Source organism: Eschscholzia californica, unplaced genomic scaffold, assembly GCF_041429995.1.
Source record: "Eschscholzia californica isolate CP2 unplaced genomic scaffold, dmEscCali1.0.p SCAF_1, whole genome shotgun sequence".
In the NCBI taxonomy this organism is placed as follows: Eukaryota; Viridiplantae; Streptophyta; class Magnoliopsida; order Ranunculales; family Papaveraceae; genus Eschscholzia; species Eschscholzia californica.
In genome coordinates, this window is record NW_028238198.1 from 23,975,525 (window position 1) to 23,992,920 (window position 17,396).

General features: G+C 35.6%; 2 protein-coding genes and 6 non-coding genes across 20 annotated transcripts; 7 read left to right on the forward strand and 1 right to left on the reverse strand.

Moving 5' to 3' along the window:
* Nucleotides 1-509: 509 nt before the first annotated feature.
* Nucleotides 510-631, forward strand: LOC147565286 (small nucleolar RNA SNORD14). The gene has a single exon (XR_015231586.1). It is a non-coding gene; the product is annotated as a small nucleolar RNA SNORD14 (small nucleolar RNA).
* A 75-nt stretch (nt 632-706) lies between these two features.
* LOC147565287 (small nucleolar RNA Z103) lies at nt 707-814 on the forward strand. The gene has a single exon (XR_015231600.1). It is a non-coding gene; the product is annotated as a small nucleolar RNA Z103 (small nucleolar RNA).
* Nucleotides 815-929: 115 nt separating this feature from the next.
* Nucleotides 930-1,052, forward strand: LOC147565288 (small nucleolar RNA SNORD14). Its single transcript, XR_015231626.1, has one exon. It is a non-coding gene; the product is annotated as a small nucleolar RNA SNORD14 (small nucleolar RNA).
* A 1,064-nt stretch (nt 1,053-2,116) lies between these two features.
* Nucleotides 2,117-2,238, forward strand: LOC147565289 (small nucleolar RNA SNORD14). The gene has a single exon (XR_015231602.1). It is a non-coding gene; the product is annotated as a small nucleolar RNA SNORD14 (small nucleolar RNA).
* Nucleotides 2,239-2,313: 75 nt separating this feature from the next.
* On the forward strand, nt 2,314-2,421 carry LOC147565290 (small nucleolar RNA Z103). The gene has a single exon (XR_015231601.1). It is a non-coding gene; the product is annotated as a small nucleolar RNA Z103 (small nucleolar RNA).
* A 99-nt stretch (nt 2,422-2,520) lies between these two features.
* LOC147565291 (small nucleolar RNA SNORD14) lies at nt 2,521-2,643 on the forward strand. Its single transcript, XR_015231615.1, has one exon. It is a non-coding gene; the product is annotated as a small nucleolar RNA SNORD14 (small nucleolar RNA).
* A 1,239-nt stretch (nt 2,644-3,882) lies between these two features.
* TIC62 (NAD(P)-binding Rossmann-fold superfamily protein) lies at nt 3,883-10,424 on the reverse strand. 4 transcript variants are annotated; one of them, XM_086651756.1, is made up of 18 exons: nt 9,969-10,417; nt 8,690-8,819; nt 8,508-8,580; nt 8,385-8,421; nt 8,071-8,244; nt 7,869-7,950; nt 7,667-7,739; nt 7,465-7,575; nt 7,220-7,372; nt 6,723-6,856; nt 6,437-6,628; nt 6,071-6,274; nt 5,611-5,817; nt 5,175-5,381; nt 4,881-5,087; nt 4,508-4,699; nt 4,317-4,363; nt 3,883-4,117 (listed from the first exon to the last, which is right to left on the reverse strand). In XM_086651756.1, the coding sequence occupies exons 1-17, from the start codon at nt 10,144-10,146 to the stop codon at nt 4,321-4,323; spliced, it is 2,397 nt and encodes a 798-aa protein (XP_086507882.1). In that variant the 5' UTR covers nt 10,147-10,417; the 3' UTR covers nt 3,883-4,117; nt 4,317-4,320. The 4 variants fall into 4 exon arrangements, with proteins under 4 accessions (XP_086507882.1, XP_086507884.1, XP_086507883.1 ...); XM_086651758.1 differs by lacking the exon at nt 5,175-5,381 and having other exon boundaries at nt 9,969-10,424; XM_086651757.1 differs by lacking the exon at nt 6,071-6,274.
* LOC147565293 (protein DA1-related 1-like) lies at nt 5,850-17,071 on the forward strand. Of its 10 annotated transcripts, XM_086651766.1 has the most exons (14): nt 11,770-12,288; nt 12,593-12,622; nt 12,717-12,770; nt 13,386-13,522; nt 13,750-13,834; nt 14,009-14,159; nt 14,762-14,882; nt 15,005-15,088; nt 15,214-15,333; nt 15,446-15,658; nt 15,760-15,825; nt 15,905-16,020; nt 16,101-16,159; nt 16,258-17,071. In XM_086651766.1, the coding sequence occupies exons 4-14, from the start codon at nt 13,412-13,414 to the stop codon at nt 16,578-16,580; spliced, it is 1,449 nt and encodes a 482-aa protein (XP_086507892.1). In that variant the 5' UTR covers nt 11,770-12,288; nt 12,593-12,622; nt 12,717-12,770; nt 13,386-13,411; the 3' UTR covers nt 16,581-17,071. The 10 variants fall into 10 exon arrangements, with proteins under 10 accessions (XP_086507891.1, XP_086507888.1, XP_086507890.1 ...); XM_086651765.1 differs by lacking the exon at nt 12,717-12,770 and adding an exon at nt 5,850-5,881 and having other exon boundaries at nt 11,895-12,622; XM_086651763.1 differs by having other exon boundaries at nt 11,644-12,622.
* Nucleotides 17,072-17,396: the final 325 nt, after the last annotated feature.

Below are 17,396 nucleotides of genomic sequence, written 5' to 3' on the forward strand. Positions count from 1 at the left end.
TTGGACCTAAAACGCATTTCGGTCCGAGTTTAGACTGAACGCGTATTGATGTGGCAAAATTTGGACCATTCCCTCATTTTATTGATTGTTTTCAGGCCTATATGGACCAAGTCAGGTGGGCCTGGTATGCGCCCCGGTGCTCTAGGGTTTTCAGCGCTAGTGGCGACTGGCGATAACCAATCGAGAGAGTAAAGTTGTTTCGGCGAGTTACCAAATATAACGGAGGGGAGGTGCTGAACATCTTTTTGTAAACCCTAATTTCACCCTATAAGTATCGCTCGTTCTCCTTCTTCTCAATATACCCAAAGTCAGAAACCTTTTAAGATGCATATTATTCTTTTTACTGATCTTCTTGGTTTTTTAGTGCGTACCTATCAAAGTAGAAATTAGGGTTTCAATTCTTTCCTTCATATTTGATAATTGATAGTGATACTGAAGCCCTAATTCCTATTCTGTTTTTGTTTTAGTTCGATTGTGTTTATTGATTATATTAAGAAAGTAGAAGAGAGAATCGATGATGATAATCTTAAGGCTTGTTTCTCAAAACATTCGCAGTGGCCGACTAAGAGCTTTCGCCTTCGCCAGGCTTGAGAGCTAATGCTGCTTTATCCTTCCTTGGATGTCTGAGATTCTCTCTATCTATCTATCAATTTCTTTTTTGTTTGTTTCTTTTCAATTTTTTGAATCTAGGGTTTATAAGAACAAGATGGAAGTGATGATTCTTTCCCCAAATGATCGACTAAGATTATAATATGCGTTTTGTTTAATTCTCTTTCTTATAGGGGAGAATTACCAAGCCAGGACTCTGATCCATCTATTTCTCAAAATCCCTTATTTTTCTATTTCGCTTTGTATTAAATTAGGGTTTTTATTTGGTATTTAAGTTTGAATCTGTAAAAAAATAGGGTTTTATTTTGTTGTATTGGGGGTGTTTATGATGATATATTGAAGGCTTGTTTCTCAAGACATTCGCAGTGGCCGACTAAGAACTTTCGCCTTCGCCAGGCTTGAGAGTTAATGCTGCTTTTTTCCTTCCTTGGATGTCTGAAACTCTCTCCCATTTTTTTAAATCCTCAATTCCTTTTTACCAACTTGTTTTCTTTGATTAAATTTATTTATTTATTTTTCTGTAATTCTTGGAAAAATACTTTCCTTTAAAAAAATTATCGGCCTATGATGAACACTTTGTACCATATGACATTATCTTTGACTTGTCTGTGATGGGAATACAACCCTCTAAGAAGTTCTGAGCCACCTATCCATATCCTTTTCAATTCTAAATTATAATGAGCTTGAAAGGTTTTCGTGCAATAACAAAACAACCAAAGTTAAACAACCAAAGTTGGAACATTCAATTAAATTAAACTTTGGTTGAGTTGTTATCGCATAAAAGCCCTTGGAATATTATTGTAGCTGAAGATAAAAAAAAACCAATCCGTTAATGGATTCAAAGTTGAGACATTTGGAACAAGATTCTGTTGAAATTTGTAAGAAACAATTCAAAATGTAAAGGAAACACTAATTTGTTTGGACCTGTACCAAAAAACAAATAATCAATTTCAAGTTTCATTTTGAATATTGATTTGGATATGCAATTTTACCTCATTACGATTGGATTGGGGAGGTTGGTGGTTTTAAGTCTTCATACTTGTTCATTCAACAAAAAGTAAAACAGACTTAGAGGATGGAAACCAACTTCGTAACAACTACAATAAGCCTATTATCTTACCTAGTGAAGGGTGAAAGTGGCCTTGGTTTTGGTTCACTACCAATCGTAGATTGTGACTTCCGTGCATTAAAATATGTTGAAGCAAGAGGCTTGAAGTCCTCGTACCTGAAAAAGATGTGTCATTGACTAGTGAGCCTAAGGGCTAAAATGAGAATTGTCCTACGTGGACTAAAGGAAGTCTCGTAACCAAAAATCTTATATCCGATGATAAGATCTAGTTTAATTGAACTTACGCGTAGAATGGTGTAAGATAACTTGTTTCTCAAGACATTAGGGTTTCAAATCCTTCATATTTGATAATTGATAGTGAAGATGAAATCCTAATTCCTATTCTTTTTTTTTTAGTTCGATTGTGTTTATTGATTGTATTAAGAAAGTAGAAGAGAGAATTGATGATGATAATCTTAAGGCTTGTTTCTCAAGACATTCGCAGTGGCCGACTAAGAGCTTTCGCCTTCGCCAGGCTTGAGAGCTAATGCTGTTTTATCCTTCCTTGGATGTCTGAGATTCTCTCTATCTATCTATCAATTTCTTTTTTGTTTGTTTCTTTTCAATTTTCTGAATTTAGGGTTTATAAGAACAAGATGGAAGTGATGATCCTTTCCCCAAATGATCGACTAAGATTATAATATGCGTTTTGTTTAATTTTCTTTCTTATAGGGGAGAATTACCAAGCTAGGATTCTGATCCATCTATTTCTCTAAATCCTGTAGCCTGTAGTTGTTGTATTAAATTAGGGTTTTTGATTTGTGATTGAATTTTGAATCTGTAAAAAACAGGGTTTTATTGGGGGTTTATGATGATATATTGAAGGCTTGTTTCTCAAGACATTCGCAGTGGCCGACTAAGAACTTTCGCCTTCGCCAGGCTTGAGAGTTAATGCTGCTTTTTTCCTTCCTTGGATGTCTGAAACTCCCTCCCATTTTTTTTAAATCCCCAATTCCTTTTTACTAACTTGTTTTCTTTGATTAATTTTTTTTTGTTTTTTTTTCAATTCTTTGAAATATACTTTCCTTCAAAAAAATTATCGGCCTGTATCTTTGATTTGTCTGTGATGGCAATATAACCCTCTAAGAAATTCTGACCCTACCCTTATTCTATCCTTTTGGAATTATAATTTATCTTGTGAGTTCAGATAGGGGTGAGCAAGGGTTGGTTTTTTTCATTGAATATATCGAAAATAAGAATTAAGAATCCATGGTACTTTTCTACCATTACATATGCCGAAAATTAAAATTAAAATTTCATTGTACTTTTGCACCATTACAAACAAAAAAAGAAGTAGAATGGCGAATGCAAAATCTATAATTTTAAGTTACTAACTAAGAATAGGTAGTGGTACATAGAAAATTAGTAGACTTACCTCTAAAATTGTTCAATCAAGTTGAATAGGTTGTGGCTGATTAAACCACAACAATTAAGAAGGAGGACAGACAGTAGTATGGAAGAGTTGATTAGGGTTATTCTAATTTATTTTCTTTGTTGTTTAACACTTTATAACTTTACAAAATTATTATTTCATTCTTTCTTATGGTTCGGTCGGTTCGGTTTGGACTATTTCTAGAAACTCAAGTCGAAGCCAAACCAACCCGATTTAGGTTTGATTGGTTTTTCGGTCGAACCGAGTCAAACAGTGATCGGTTCGGCCCAAAAATCGATCGGTGCGGTTCGACTTGGTTTGGTTCGGTCAATTGGTTCGGTTTTTGCTCACCCCTAAGTTCAGATAAGGTGTGAGCAATTTTCCCAAATGAGCTTGAAAGGTTTTCCTGCAATAACAACTCAACCAAAGTTCAATTAGGCTTAAACTTTGGTGGAGTTGTTATTGCATAAAAACCCTTGGAAGATAAAGAAACCAATCCGGTAATGGATTTTTTTTTTTTTTGATGAAGGAATCCGGTAATGGATTAAAGTTGAATATTTTTTTTTTTTACTGTGGATTAGGTTTTCAAAATTGGTTGCACATAATTTTAATACAATATGTAACGACTACAAAAATTGACCTAGCAATGGGTCTGACACCCATGCACACCTTTTGGAGGACTCCAAAAGATTCGGGAAAACTGGGGAAAGACCTAGAAGATTCTATAGCTTAGAATAGCATATGTATAGAATTTGAGGTTGTAGAATCACATTTTTTGTGAGTGACATTGTGCTTTCTATAGTCTACAATCTCTTGAAATTGAATATTTAGTAGATAAATGTGCCCAAATGATAAGGAATACTGGTAGACTGATGAACAAAAAATAATGAACATATAAATCCAATGAATGATAAGATAGTATGACACCCTTATTGAAAAAGAAAGCAAAACCGCAGTTTTCTGTATCTGCTTAGCCTCTTCATCACATCTTGTAAATTACCTTCCTGGCCCCCATTTTGGTGATGAGTCTGAAAAAAGTACACACAATGATGTTAGGGCAAAATAGACTATGTTCTAGGTGAGACAATTGGAACAAGATTCTGTTGAAATTTGTAAGAAACAATTCAAAATATGAAGGAAAAACTAATTTGTTTGGACTGTTACCAAAAAAACAAATATTCAACTTCAAGTTTCATTTTGAATATTGATTTGGATATGCACTTTTACCTCATTATGATTGGATTGGGGAGGTTGGTGGTTTTAAGTCTTCATACCTGTTCATTCAACAACAAAAAAAACAGACAGAACTTATATCAGACCTAGAGGATGGAAACCAACTTCCTAACAACTCTTGCTAAAGGGTTCTTAGCCGAAATGCCATGCTCGTGATGAATACCATAATAAGCCTGTTATCTTACATAGTGAAGGGTGAAAGTGGCCTTGGCTTTGGTTCACAAATCTCATGCTTATCCTCCTCCAAGATCTCCAATGTTGGCTTGTGGGCTTGGCTGACGTCTGGCACGGTCAATATTTGAGGCTCACTACCAATCGTAGATGGTGACTTCCGTGCATTAAAATATGGTGAAGCAGGAGGCTTGAAGTCCTCGTACCTGAAAAAGATGTGTCATTGACTAGTAACAAGGATAAAGGAAAAAAGATACGGTTGAACGAAAATATTGAAAAAGTGTCTGAGCTAAGGGCTAAAATGAGAATTGTCCAACATGGAATAAAGGAAGTACAATAACCAAAAAAATTATATCCGATGATATGATCTAGTTTAATTGAACTTACGCGTAGTATGGTGAAAGATAACTTGTTTTTTGAGGAAGAACTTCCGAAACTTGTTCTTCAATAGCCAATGAAGGTTCTTTCTCTATTACAGGACTACCCCCAATAAAGGGTGGTATAGAATCCACGAGTGGTGCAGCAGTGAGATTTATGTCTTTTGAAGTAGCTTGTGGTGGAGTCGGAGTAGTTGGTGGCTTCAAATCCTCATACCTGTCAAAAACATCTAACGTCAATTGACTATGTCAAGAAACCAAAAATCTTATGTCTTATGATAAGATCTTGTTTAACTGAACTTACGCGTCGTATGGCGAAAGATAACTTGTTTTTTGGGGAAGAACTACCGAAACTTCTTCTTCAATAACTACCGAAGGCTCTTTCTCTATGTCAGGACTACCCCCAGTGGAGGGTGGTATAGCTTCCACAAGTGGTGCAGCAGTGACGTTTATGTCTTTTGACGTAGCTTGTGGTGGAGTCGGAGTAGTTGGTGGCTTCAAATCCTCATACCTGTCAAAAGCATCAAAAGTCATAATCTATGATAATCAAGTAAATAAAATCGAAAGGCGACTCAATTAGCATCCAGATGCTTTAGAGTTACGAGATGCAAACTTAATAGCTACAATTGAAATATTGACACTAAAATGGTGTTGCTTAATTCCAGTTGAAGGTCAATTGACAATGTCCAGAAACCAAACATCTTGTGTCCGATGATAAGATCTAGTTTAATTGAACTTACGCGTAGTATGGCGAAAGATAACTTGTTTTTTGGGGAAGAACTACCGAAACTTCTTCTTCAATAACCACCAAAGGCTCTTTCTCTATGTCAGGACTACCCCCAGTGGAGGGTGGTATAGCTTCCACAAGTGGTGCAGCAGTGACGTTTATGTCTTTTGACGTAGCTTGTGGTGGAGTCGGAGTAGTTGGTGGCTTCAAATCCTCATACCTGTCAAAAGCATCTAAAGTATAATCTATGAGAATCAAGTAAATAAAATTGATTTTTCAGAAAAGTAAATTAAATCGAAAGGCGACTCAATTAGCATCCAGATGCTTTAGAGTTACGAGATGCAAACTTAATAGCTACAATTGAAATAGTGACACTAAAATGGTGTTGCTTAATTCCAGTTGAAGGTTAATTGATAATGTCCAGAAACCAAACATCTTATGTCCCACGATAACATCTAGTTAATTAAACTTACACATAGTATGGCGAAAGATAGCTTGTTTTTTGGGGAAGAACTGCCGAAACTTCTTCAACAACCAGTGAAGGCTCTTTCTCTATGATAGGACTACCCCCAGTGGAGGGCGGTATAGCTTCCACAAGTGGTGCAGCAGTGAGATTTATGTCTTTTGACGTAGCTTGGGGTGGAGTTGGAGTTGTTGGTGGCTTCAAATCCTCATACCTGTCAAAAGCATCTAAAATCATAATCTACTTATTCCATGTATAGTATAAATTGCAATATTCGTTCCTCATTTGAACACATTATCCACACAAAACATTCCACATTCTTTTCTCATTTTACTAGAAAAGAGAAACGTGAACAGAAAAAAAAATAAAGTCTTACATGGAATAAGGAGAGAGAGGCCTTGTATTCTGCAGTTCCACTTGCTCTGATTTTGGAGTAGTTACTTCTGTTATTGGCTCCGATACCCTAACTTGATCGACACTAGTAGTGAGAGAGTCTGCTTTCACGACATTTACTTGTCCACCAGGTGAGATTGGAGTAGGAGATGTAGGTGGTTTTAGATCATCATAGCTACACACACACACACACACACACTTTTTTGTGTTAAAACAATTAAGAAAACATGCAGGTGTTGAAATGGTCAATGTTACGTAAATGTACTTACGCAATATAGGGAGAAAGAGGCCTCATCTTCTGTACTGTTGTTTCGGGTGGTGGCTCTGTGATGACTGTGCTAGTTGCTTCAGGAACACTATTTGGAGAAGGTGTTAATTTAGGTAGAGGTATATCTTGCAGTTCCTGCCGAGAATACAGAATTAATGTGCTACTCTATTTAGGTATATTTTAGAGTTAACTAGCAAATGTTCATCTAGTAGACATACCCCAGCACAGGTCAGAACATAATTATTGCCGATATTTCTATATATATTGAGTAAAGTTTGTTAGCGTTATTATTGTGAAGGTGGCTAGCGAGTATATTACCCAATGGAAATAACTATTTAGTCCTCGATTTTATTTATATGAATTAGACTTAATCCAGACCTCAAAAAAGAAAGACTACCGTTTAAACAAAAAAATACACTACTTTGGTTTATATTCATATCGAAACATAGACACACTGAGCACGAACTATAAGAACAAACTAATCTAAGCGAAGCTTACCTTTGCCGGAGAATTATCGACTCGATCAGATGGTATCGTAGCAAGTAAATCTCCCATGGGAGTCAATGGTGCAGTTGTTTCTGCAATTACTTCGACAACTTTACAGTAAGAAAGGCTTCGGTTTTTAGCCATGAAAGCCACTAGTTCTGCTACCTGCAACATATAAACATCAAAAGTCGCAACTTTACCATACAAATAATATTTGAGACAAGATTATGATAATGAGATTCAGAAGAGAGAAAAACCTGAAGGTTTGACACTTGGCCACCAAAACGAGTATCTTCCTTTGCAAGAACAAGATTATGTGTTTCCTTGTATGCATCAGTAGGCCGTTCCATTCCTCCGGGCCTCACAATCTGAGAAGATCATCAAATAAGTAAACTAAGTCAATTTTCATACATGTTGAACCACATAGTACTATACAACTATGAGTCTGTTTTCACTCACAGTATAAGGAAGACCACTTGCTATCAGTGCCTCTTCAGCCTTTCTTTTCCATATAAGGACTCCCCAAAACAAACTATAGAACCAAAAGAAGAATAAACTCGTCACCTTATAGACTTGTATAGGGTTGAGAATCATTAATAACCTTTTGATAGGCCTAACTTGTATATCATAGATCTATGAGCAAACAAAATCTTCTACTTACTTAAGGATGGCTGCAGGAAATCCGATCTTGTTTGTCCCCAAAGAGGTAACCAAAATGAAGTGGTTAACACCAGCAGATTTTGCTGCAAATTGAAGAATACTTGGTATTCTTATTTTCATCACATTCATAAAGATATTGGTAAAGGGCTAGATAAATATCAGTACAATCATCATATTGATAATGTATATGATCCTCATTTTACCTGCATCAACAAGGTTTTCTGTAGCTTTGTAGTCAATTCTATACGGCCCGGTGATATCGGAAATCTCTTTTTCGCTGGCACCTATGCAGCAAATTACTACAGATGCATTGCCTATTGCCTGTTCTATCCCGCCTTTCTCCAAGTCACATTCCACAATTTTAAGCTTCTCTACAGCTGGGCTAAAGACCAGATAATATCTGTTATTCGCTGAGTAATCTAAATTTATCTTGTCTACTAAAATTTTCATCTTTTGTTTGAATATTTCCTCATATAATTCTGAAACGCTCTATTTATAGATATTGATTTTTTCGTACCTTCGGCTACATCGTCAAGCTTCATTTGTTGGACACTCTGCAAAAAAACACCATTATGTTTCAAGTCAAATGATTTGAGTTACCTGAAAAATGATGCACTATAACTACTATTTGAAGACATACTTTAACTAGTGTATCAGCTTTTTGAGGACTCCTAACAGCAGCTCTAACTTCAAAACCAAGTTTAAGAAGCTCCCTGTTAAAAGTTTCAACGTTTTAGCAACAATATAGGGCCAAGAAAAGGATAAAAGTGAAGAATTTATGTAACCTTAATTCTTGAACTAAGAGTGAAGAATTTATGTAACCTTACAGTCCGCGAACCAACTTTACCAGTAGCACCAGCAACAAATACAACATCACTATCTTTTGACTGCAGTTGCTGCGTACTTGCCTTTACTGTCCCAGGATTTGATTTTCTACTTCCTTGTAGAGATCCTGTTGCACAAAATTGAAAGAGAAGAAAAACCACCAACGCTAAACCGTGAGAAACTTATTCGTCTTTTTAGAAAAACTGCATTCCTCAACTAGACTTGGAAAAGAAAGGCAAAATTATCCATGATTGGTACCCTCTCCCGTTCCCCATTTATACATCCTATAATCCTTAGGCACAATACTAGACATAAGACTCCTTTTCTATCTAATTTTCACGCCTATTACTTTATATCTTCTCTACTTGGGTAGATTGACAATATTTCTTAACATAATTATCAATTGCCTGCTCTATACTTTCAAAAATTGGTATTATGGCACTTGTTAACAATATTCAACTATACTAGATCATATGCACTTTAAATAGAAACACGGTGTCATGTAACTTTTTATATGTTGCATGAATTTATTCGTGCCGTTTACGCGACTGTCATAGAATATGATCGACAAACTCGTTCATCTGAGCATGATCTATTTCTACGGTCATGTGCTTATCCTTGTAGAACGTTTGCAATGTTTAAAATCTAAGTGCATGCCAAAATTGCAGCGTCGTGGATAAAATTTCAATCATTTAGTGTTAGACATCACAATCTAAGCAGAGAATTACATTATTTTAAAATAAAACATGAAAGATTTGGCCTAAAATATCGAAATTTTGCAATGCTTTTAGAGATTTTTGTTGTCTTATGCTGAATATACTTACTCTAATAAACAAACAAAGACTACTTAATCATACCATACAACACCTACCCATATCCAAAAAACAAATGATGAACAATAAATTGGTTCTCTCAAAGATTATGACTAATGAATTATTTAAAAACAACAAACTTTTGTGGTTATGATTCCTTTGAAGTTCTGTGGGGCTGATGTCTAACTAGTTTGAATTATTGAAACAACCAACAAATTGAGTAGGTAATTTCCTGGGGTTACTTATAAATTTATTGGTGGCAGATTATAAGTAATTTATACCAACTTCATAATCTCTAAACAAATAACCAATGTCAGATAATAAGACTAAAATTAACTACTAAATTACAGTTATACCATCTACCCATTTTTCACAAGAAACTTTAACCAAATTCAAAATCTAGAGAACACCCAGAAAAGAGGGTTTTAATTTAAGAATACCCAAATGTGGGAGGACTAACATACCTGAAGCTTGGGCTTTGAAATGGGAAAACTTGAGGGTTCCAGCATTTGGGTGTATCTTTTTAATGGTAAGAGTGGAGATGAAAGAGTGTTTATCAATCAAAATCTTTCTTGATGAAGATGATGATGATAGTTGAGTAGTAGTTATACGAGGAGAAGAAGTCAAAGAGAAGAGCTCCATTCTCTTGTAATTCAAAATACTTCACCACCTTTCTCTCTCCTGTAGAAGAAGAAGAGGAATTCAGAGGGATAATTCATTTCCACTTCTTAGTTTAGCAACTCCACCTCCGCAAGAAGAAGATATGATGGGACCCCCAAAATTACGGTTTATTTGGATGGTTGGTCACAGAAGAAGATATCCCCGGCAGAATTCCAATGTGTCTTGCCAGGTTGAATTTTCTTCTCGGCCGGACTATTTTTCAACAAGCTCTCGGTCGGTCTAACACTTGGTTGCTCAAATGGTTTACAAATGGTTTAAAGTGTTGACATATACTCCAAAAGTCTTTAGAGGTTTCTGGCTCGATTCTCAGAAGTGGAATCTTTGGATTATTGAATTTGAAATTATTATGATATAAATAATGTAGTTGAGCTTTAGGTCATAATTAGTTGGGCTTTAGACCCGTTCTTGTTAGATTTGGGAGTATCGTGCTTATCACATCTTTGATGTATCGATGCCATTGTAATGACTATCGTACATCGTAGTCAATTTTCAAAAAGAAAAACAAGCTCTTGGTCAAGTAATTTCGGGTTCCTATAAACTCATGACAATTATTCTGTAGTTCTTGTGTGATTTGATACCCACCGTAGATTTTGATCTCCATGTACAGAACAATCGGGTCCATATGTACAAGACGCCAAATTTCTTTATATGCATGAATGAATTACGAGACGACTAAGGTCTTCCATAGCAAAGAACATAGAAAGTGGATCTTCGTGATACCTCGGGAGAGAAGGAAATAATACTCATACCGACTATTAATAAGAATGGAGGCAGACGATGGCGACAAACAACTCGCTATTATCTTACCCCAAATAGGAGAGAAACCTACTTTTCGGGAAGTGCTTGAGATGAAGTTCCATTCAAGGCGACTAAAGGCTTTTAATTGACGAAAGAAGATAGTTGTTAGAGGCCTACATATGTTTTAGGGGAAGAAAACTTTTGGAGCAAGAAAATGTGAGTGTGGTAGCTTTGATTGTTTGGATAATTAGACCGAATGGTATCACAATTGAACGGAGAAAAAAAAATAAGTAGCCATCAAAACTCGGAGCTGCTTCAGCTTTAAGGGTTCGAGTTGCTTGCTTGATTTGGTCAAGAAGAGGGATGTAACAAGAAGTTAACTCTGAGTATTCGAGATACTAGGGTGGAAAGGTCAATAATGACCAAATTAATGTATCAGTTCTATGGAGCGGCAATATGCTAAAAATGGCGACCAAAATTGAATAAAGTTCTCCCTCGCCAGAGTTACAAGTTTGAACGGTTTTCTTAATGGATTCAATCTTGTTTGTGTAAACACCTTAACAGCCTGCAATTGGAAGTATTTGGTATTTTATCTCCCAATTTCAAGCAATGATCACATGTTTTTTTTTTAATAAACTTTTCCGTTCACTCTAGTCTATAACATTGTTAAGTTATTGCTGAAAGTTTTTTTTTGTTGTTGTAAAGTAATTGCTGGAAGTTGCTATTCCATTTGTAAGATGGTAGCTAAGGGGTGAGCCATTTCAACTTCTGGTGTCTATCTAGTTACTAGTATCCCCACTTCCTATTTATACTCAACCACTCTCTATGACTCTATTAGACAAAGTTGACAAGTTGTAAAAGAAAATATTTTGATTGATTGCTCAAACAGTCAAACCTGACCAATTAACTCAGAAATCAAATAAATAAATAAATTCCAGTTTTTTACAGACAAATCCGAGGGAGACCTCAAGTATTGGTCTCCATTCTTTTTTGTTGGTGCCACACCCTAAGTGGGTAGGCCGGTAGAAGAATCCTATTCCTTGAACAGTTGTTTTCCTTTGATTCTTTCCTCTTTTCACTTTCAAGTTTCAATTTTTTTTTGCCCCCATTTTTTTGTTGATTCAATAACCTCAATTTTTGTACAAATTTCCCTCTCAAATCTTCAATCAATTGATTTTTACAGAAGAAGATTAAAATTTTTTTATTTGTTTTTCTTTAACTATACTTTTTCAAGAAAGTGAAAAGTTAAAGGACCCCACATGCAAAAAACAAAAAAAAAATAAGAAAAAAATTGTTGATTACCCAAACGGATTTGATGCTTTTTCTCTAATCCTTTCTGGGGTTCAATTTTTTTCTTTTCTCAAGGTAAGATGGATTAGGTTTCCTCCCTTTTGACTTGTAGTATTTTGCGTACAATTCAAGCACTCTTTCTTAATTTGTTCTTGATTTTAGTTGTTTTTCTGTGTTCCCCCTGTTTATATCTATAATCAAAGAGATCTGGGTTTTTCTTTTCTCTATCTTGATCTTCTTCTTCTTCTTCTATCTATGAAAAAAAAATGAAGGGTTTGTTTGGGGATAAGGAATATCTTTTTGGATTATAAATATTGTTATCAACTATGCTTTTATGGGTATCAGGACCTTTTTCTGATCTGGGTTTCTTCTGTTTTAGCCATTTTTATAGATTCTCAATCTCTTCGAGGTAATTTACAGATCCTATGATTTCAATTTTTAGTTTCCTTTTCTCCTTTTCACAGAATAAATTTAAGTCAGATCACATGTTATGAATTTGATAGACATCAGATTGAGCTGGAGGAATCTCCTTTTTGTTGATCTTTAATGAATATGAGGTGGGATAAATGTTTTTTTTTGTTATAGAACTTGTTCAAAGTAATTTTATGTCCTTGTTTAGATCATAAAGGAATTTTTTTGGTGTTTCAAATCTTGGGGAATTCTATGTCTGGTGGGTATTTAATTTAATTTTTTTGTTGTTGTTTGCTAATTGATAGGATAGGTTTGTGTATTTGGAGTTCAATTGAATGTTTCAAGCATAAATTTCTTCAATTTGAGACTAATAATTTCTCATTCAAACTGCTTCTTTGATTAGCTTGGATTGAGATTATGTGGGTTTTTCTTTTTGTTTTGTGCTTCATTGATTCTGTAGTTGGGTTTGTTTATAATTTACATAATTGGTTTTATGAGTCGAAACTCGAGCTATATCTTCCGATTGCGGGTACTTCTGTTTGCCCGTAATATGGTTTATATTTGTTTTCTCTCTTTCAGGAAGTCTCGAATTTCTATTTATTTATCCAATTGCTGTGGATTAAAGTTACAAAAGTTTCATGTACTTTTATCGTCGTTTTATATGCTATAATATTTATGTTATTGCAGAATTTCCATACGAGATGTTGTAATGTGTAAAAGTTTGATTGTTCTCTTAACTGATTTGGGCAAAAAATTTTCAGATTATGAGCAGATAACATCTCGCATTATGGGTTGGCTGAACAAAATTTTTAAAGGGTCCAGCCATAAAATTTCTGAAGGACAGTATCAAGGGAAATATGAAGATGATAGGGTTTGGGATGAACCTGCACAATTAGCGGTAAGTAAGCACATAGGTTTCTTTATAATTCTTGCTCAAATTTGATGACTTTTCAAGAGTTCGTACCTAAAGTTTGAGAAAATGAATAAGCCTAAGTCAATGTTGGTTCTTATTTCCTTCCGTAATCCTATTGTACACTTTCGTGATGAAGAAATTTGTTGCATTTTCCATGAAGGACTCGTCTTTCTTGTTCTTTCACTGTTAACTTGTGGGGGCTACTAATGCAGGATCCTTGGTCTGATGATGAAGATATAGATCGTGCTATTGCACTTTCCCTTTCAGAAGAAGAGCAAAAGGGGAAAACTGTAGTTGGTGAGTAATATTGTTAAAAGTTTATACAACTTTGATGTTCAGGTCAATCTAGTAAGGCTCAGAGTGTTGTATGACAGATCACTTAGGATTTCTTCAGATGGTTATAATTTATATATACATTCAATGAAGTACTCAACTTTAATTGTTTTTGTTTCTTTTGATTTTTTTCTCTAGATACTGGATCTCATTTGGAGGAAGATGAACAACTTGCACGAGCTCTACAAGAAAGTTTGAACACAGAGTCTCCTCCTCGTAGTGAAAGTGTAAACAGACCCAATGGTGATATCTATCAACCTATACCATTCCCCTTTATGGCAGGGTTCAGGTATATGTAGTTTTGATTCTGAGTTTGCTACGTTCTACTTCTATCTCCTTGTAAATCTATGCTTCAACATATAGTAGATCTTTGCACTTAAGTCATAACACATCACAACTTGTATTATTCAAATTCTCCATGTTTCAGTTTCATTTATATGTTACTTTTTAACAACACCAATATGGATTTGACAATCTAAAAAAATAAACCCGAAACGAAGATATGGAGATTCATATATTTTATCTATTAGGTCCTTTATTGTTACTTACAAACTTTTACTTTTGGATCAACCATTGTTACATCATTAACCAATTTGTATTTTATGGTTCTAACCAATTGCATAGAAGTACACTCAGGATTTGATGAAATGTCACATTATACTCTGGACTCAATAAAATTCTATAAGTATTGAAGTTTCATTGATTCGCTTAGATATCGTCTGAATATGTGTTTTGTTCATATTGAAGTTGAGCCTTGTAGCTCCTAATCAACCATATAGTTACCCATTTGCAGATTGTGAAATTTCTACCAGTACTTCCCGTGTGTATAATTAGACGATTTTAGGCCATAAAACTTCTGTCTCACCGTCTCAATGAACAAATCTTGTTTAGGGTTTGTGCAGGATGCAATACTGAGATTGGGCACGGACGGTTTTTGAGTTGCATGGGTGCAGTTTGGCATCCAGAATGTTTTCGTTGCCATGCTTGCAATCGGCCTATTTCGGACTATGAGGTGCGGAAGTAGCTAAAGTTGTACTCGGTTTTGTCCATTCCAAAACACCTAATAAGAGCTGATTGTTTCGTTCTTTCAATTGTCATTTACTCACATGGCTACATCATTGCTTTCGTTTGCAGTTCTCCATGTCTGGAAATTACCCTTATCATAAAGCTTGCTATAAGGAACACCATCACCCAAAATGTGATGTCTGCAAGAACTTCGTATGTACTAGTTTCGAATCAATACCGAGTTCCATTGAGAAGTAATTAAGTAGATGAATCTTATTCCACAAACTCCTCTGAAAGTCTAACTGTTTTCTACTGGTTGCTCAATTATTTTCATACAGATTCCAACGAATGCTGCTGGTCTTATTGAATATAGAGCACACCCGTTTTGGGTCCAAAAATATTGTCCCTCGCATGAGCATGACGGAACTCCACGATGTTGTAGCTGTGAGAGAATGGAAGTAAGTCCGAACTGCTTTATTACCGACCTTTCCTCGTCAAATTTGCTTATAAAAATGAAAATCTTACTCAGAAATTCTAATATTTGAAAATCCTTTCGTTAATTATCTGTAGCCCAGAGATACAAAATACATCTCCTTAGACGATGGTCGAAGGCTTTGTTTGGAGTGTCTAGATTCTGCTATCATGGACACAAATGAATGTCAACCACTTTACCTTGATATCAAGGAATTCTATGAAGGCTTAAATATGAAAGTGGAGCAGCAAGTTCCGTTACTCTTAGTTGAGAGGTCAGCACTAAACGAGGCTATGGAAGGAGAAAAAACAGTAAGTTTACTCTGCCTGCCCGATTTCAGTTCTTCATGTCAAGCCATTAAATAGATAAATCTGAATTGAATTGCTTTCTTCCTTCTTTGTTTTCTTAACAGGGAGGTCATCATCACATGCCTGAGACGAGAGGGCTGTGTCTGTCTGAAGAGCAGACAATCAGTACTGTAAGAATAAATCAACATAATTTCTTCTCTAATTTCGCACCCACGGCTCTAGAGTAATAGTTTTGCTCGGAAATACCAGATTTCAAGGAGACCAAAAATTGGAGCAGGGAAAATCTTTGATATGATAACGGAGCCATATAGGCTGACTCGCCGTTGTGAGGTGACAGCCATTCTCATCTTGTATGGGCTCCCTAGGTACTCTCTCTTTCTCTCTCTAATCTAATGCTTGGTTAAAGTTGTAGTGCACAACGATGAATCTTTGTGCGTGATTGTAGATTGCTAACTGGATCGATTCTGGCCCATGAGTTGATGCACGCATGGTTGCGCCTTCAAGGTACTTCAGTCTCTTGCAACTAATGCCCCCTTTCAACCATGTTTATTTGATGGATTACTCTAGATGAATGCTAAGGTTTAATACTGGTGATTTGACAGGTTTTCGCACTCTTAGTCCCGAGGTTGAAGAAGGTATATGCCAAGTGCTTGCTCATATGTGGCTTGATTCAGAGATCATATCAGGCTCCGGTAGCAACGTGGCATCAAGTTCATCCTCTTCTTCTTCTTCGACAACAACATCAAAGAAAGGTACAAGGTCTGCATTTGAGAAAAAACTTGGGGATTTTTTCAAACACCAAATTGAATCTGATACTTCGCCTGCATATGGAGATGGGTTTAGAACTGGTAATGAAGCTGTTCTCAAGTATGGTCTAAGGCGAACCCTCGACCACATTAGGATGACGGGAACGTTTCCATTCTGAGAGAATTTGTCTAGCGATGATGATTGAGTCATCGTAAAATCATGGTCCTATGATATTACACCCTAGGGCAAAATCATAAAAGACTCAAGTCTCATGAGATTATAGACATGAATAAGAAGAAAAAGAAAAGAAAACATTTCTTTTATAGAGGTTACAAAATGACATCTTCTCCTAGTTTTACATTATGTATTGGATGCCATAAAATTGAATATTTGTTAAAGATTTTATATAAACTTTATAATTACTTACTTGGAAGGCCAAGGGCCCAAGAGACTATAGACATGAATAAGAACCAAAAAAACATTACTGTTGGTGAGTTGTTTGGCCAAAATGATGGTAGATGTTGATTAGTACTTGAGTGTTGGGTTTTCTAGGTTTGTTAAAAAAAGTTAAAGGTTGGCTACCAAAACCTACACACAGAAGGGCTTGTCCCTCGAAATGTCATCTTCCCAATTGAAATAATAAGAATTACTTTTTTTTTGTTGAACTAATGATAAGAATTACTTAGTGAAGTGAAATTTTTACAACCATTGATTGAATTATCAGGATCAGAGTATACAAACTTACAAAGGTAACTTTCGAGTGGCCAACAGGCAACAACCCTTGGCTGAGTGTGGTTAGTCTTCCGCCCGAGAGGTCAAGGGTTCGAGACAGCTGACAACTAAAAAAAAAGTAAAATTCGAGTATGAAGGTTAGACGAGTTCTACACCATTACTTCATTAACATATTAGTAGCAAATATCACTATCAGTCGCATATAGAGTTTAAGCTATTCTAACTGTCTAGCCAAAAGATTCAAAAAAAAAAAGCTGTCCAG

What these genes read in the sequence shown, in the direction of transcription:
- TIC62 (XM_086651756.1), bottom strand. Translation starts at nt 10,146, where the DNA reads ATGGAGCTCTTCTCTTTGACTTCTTCTCCTCGTATAACTACTACTCAA. An exon ending in TTTCAAAGCCCAAGCTTCAG is followed by an intron (nt 8,820 to 9,968) that starts GTATGTTAGTCC and finishes TTTGTGCAACAG; the next exon opens with GATCTCTACAAGGAAGTAGA. An exon ending in TATCTTTCGCCATACTATGT is followed by an intron (nt 5,818 to 6,070) that starts GTAAGTTTAATT and finishes TGCTTTTGACAG; the next exon opens with GTATGAGGATTTGAAGCCAC.
- LOC147565293 (XM_086651762.1), top strand. Translation starts at nt 13,334, where the DNA reads ATGTGTAAAAGTTTGATTGTTCTCTTAACTGATTTGGGCAAAAAATTT. An exon ending in GGCCTATTTCGGACTATGAG is followed by an intron (nt 14,883 to 15,004) that starts GTGCGGAAGTAG and finishes TTTCGTTTGCAG; the next exon opens with TTCTCCATGTCTGGAAATTA. An exon ending in CGCATGGTTGCGCCTTCAAG is followed by an intron (nt 16,160 to 16,257) that starts GTACTTCAGTCT and finishes GTGATTTGACAG; the next exon opens with GTTTTCGCACTCTTAGTCCC.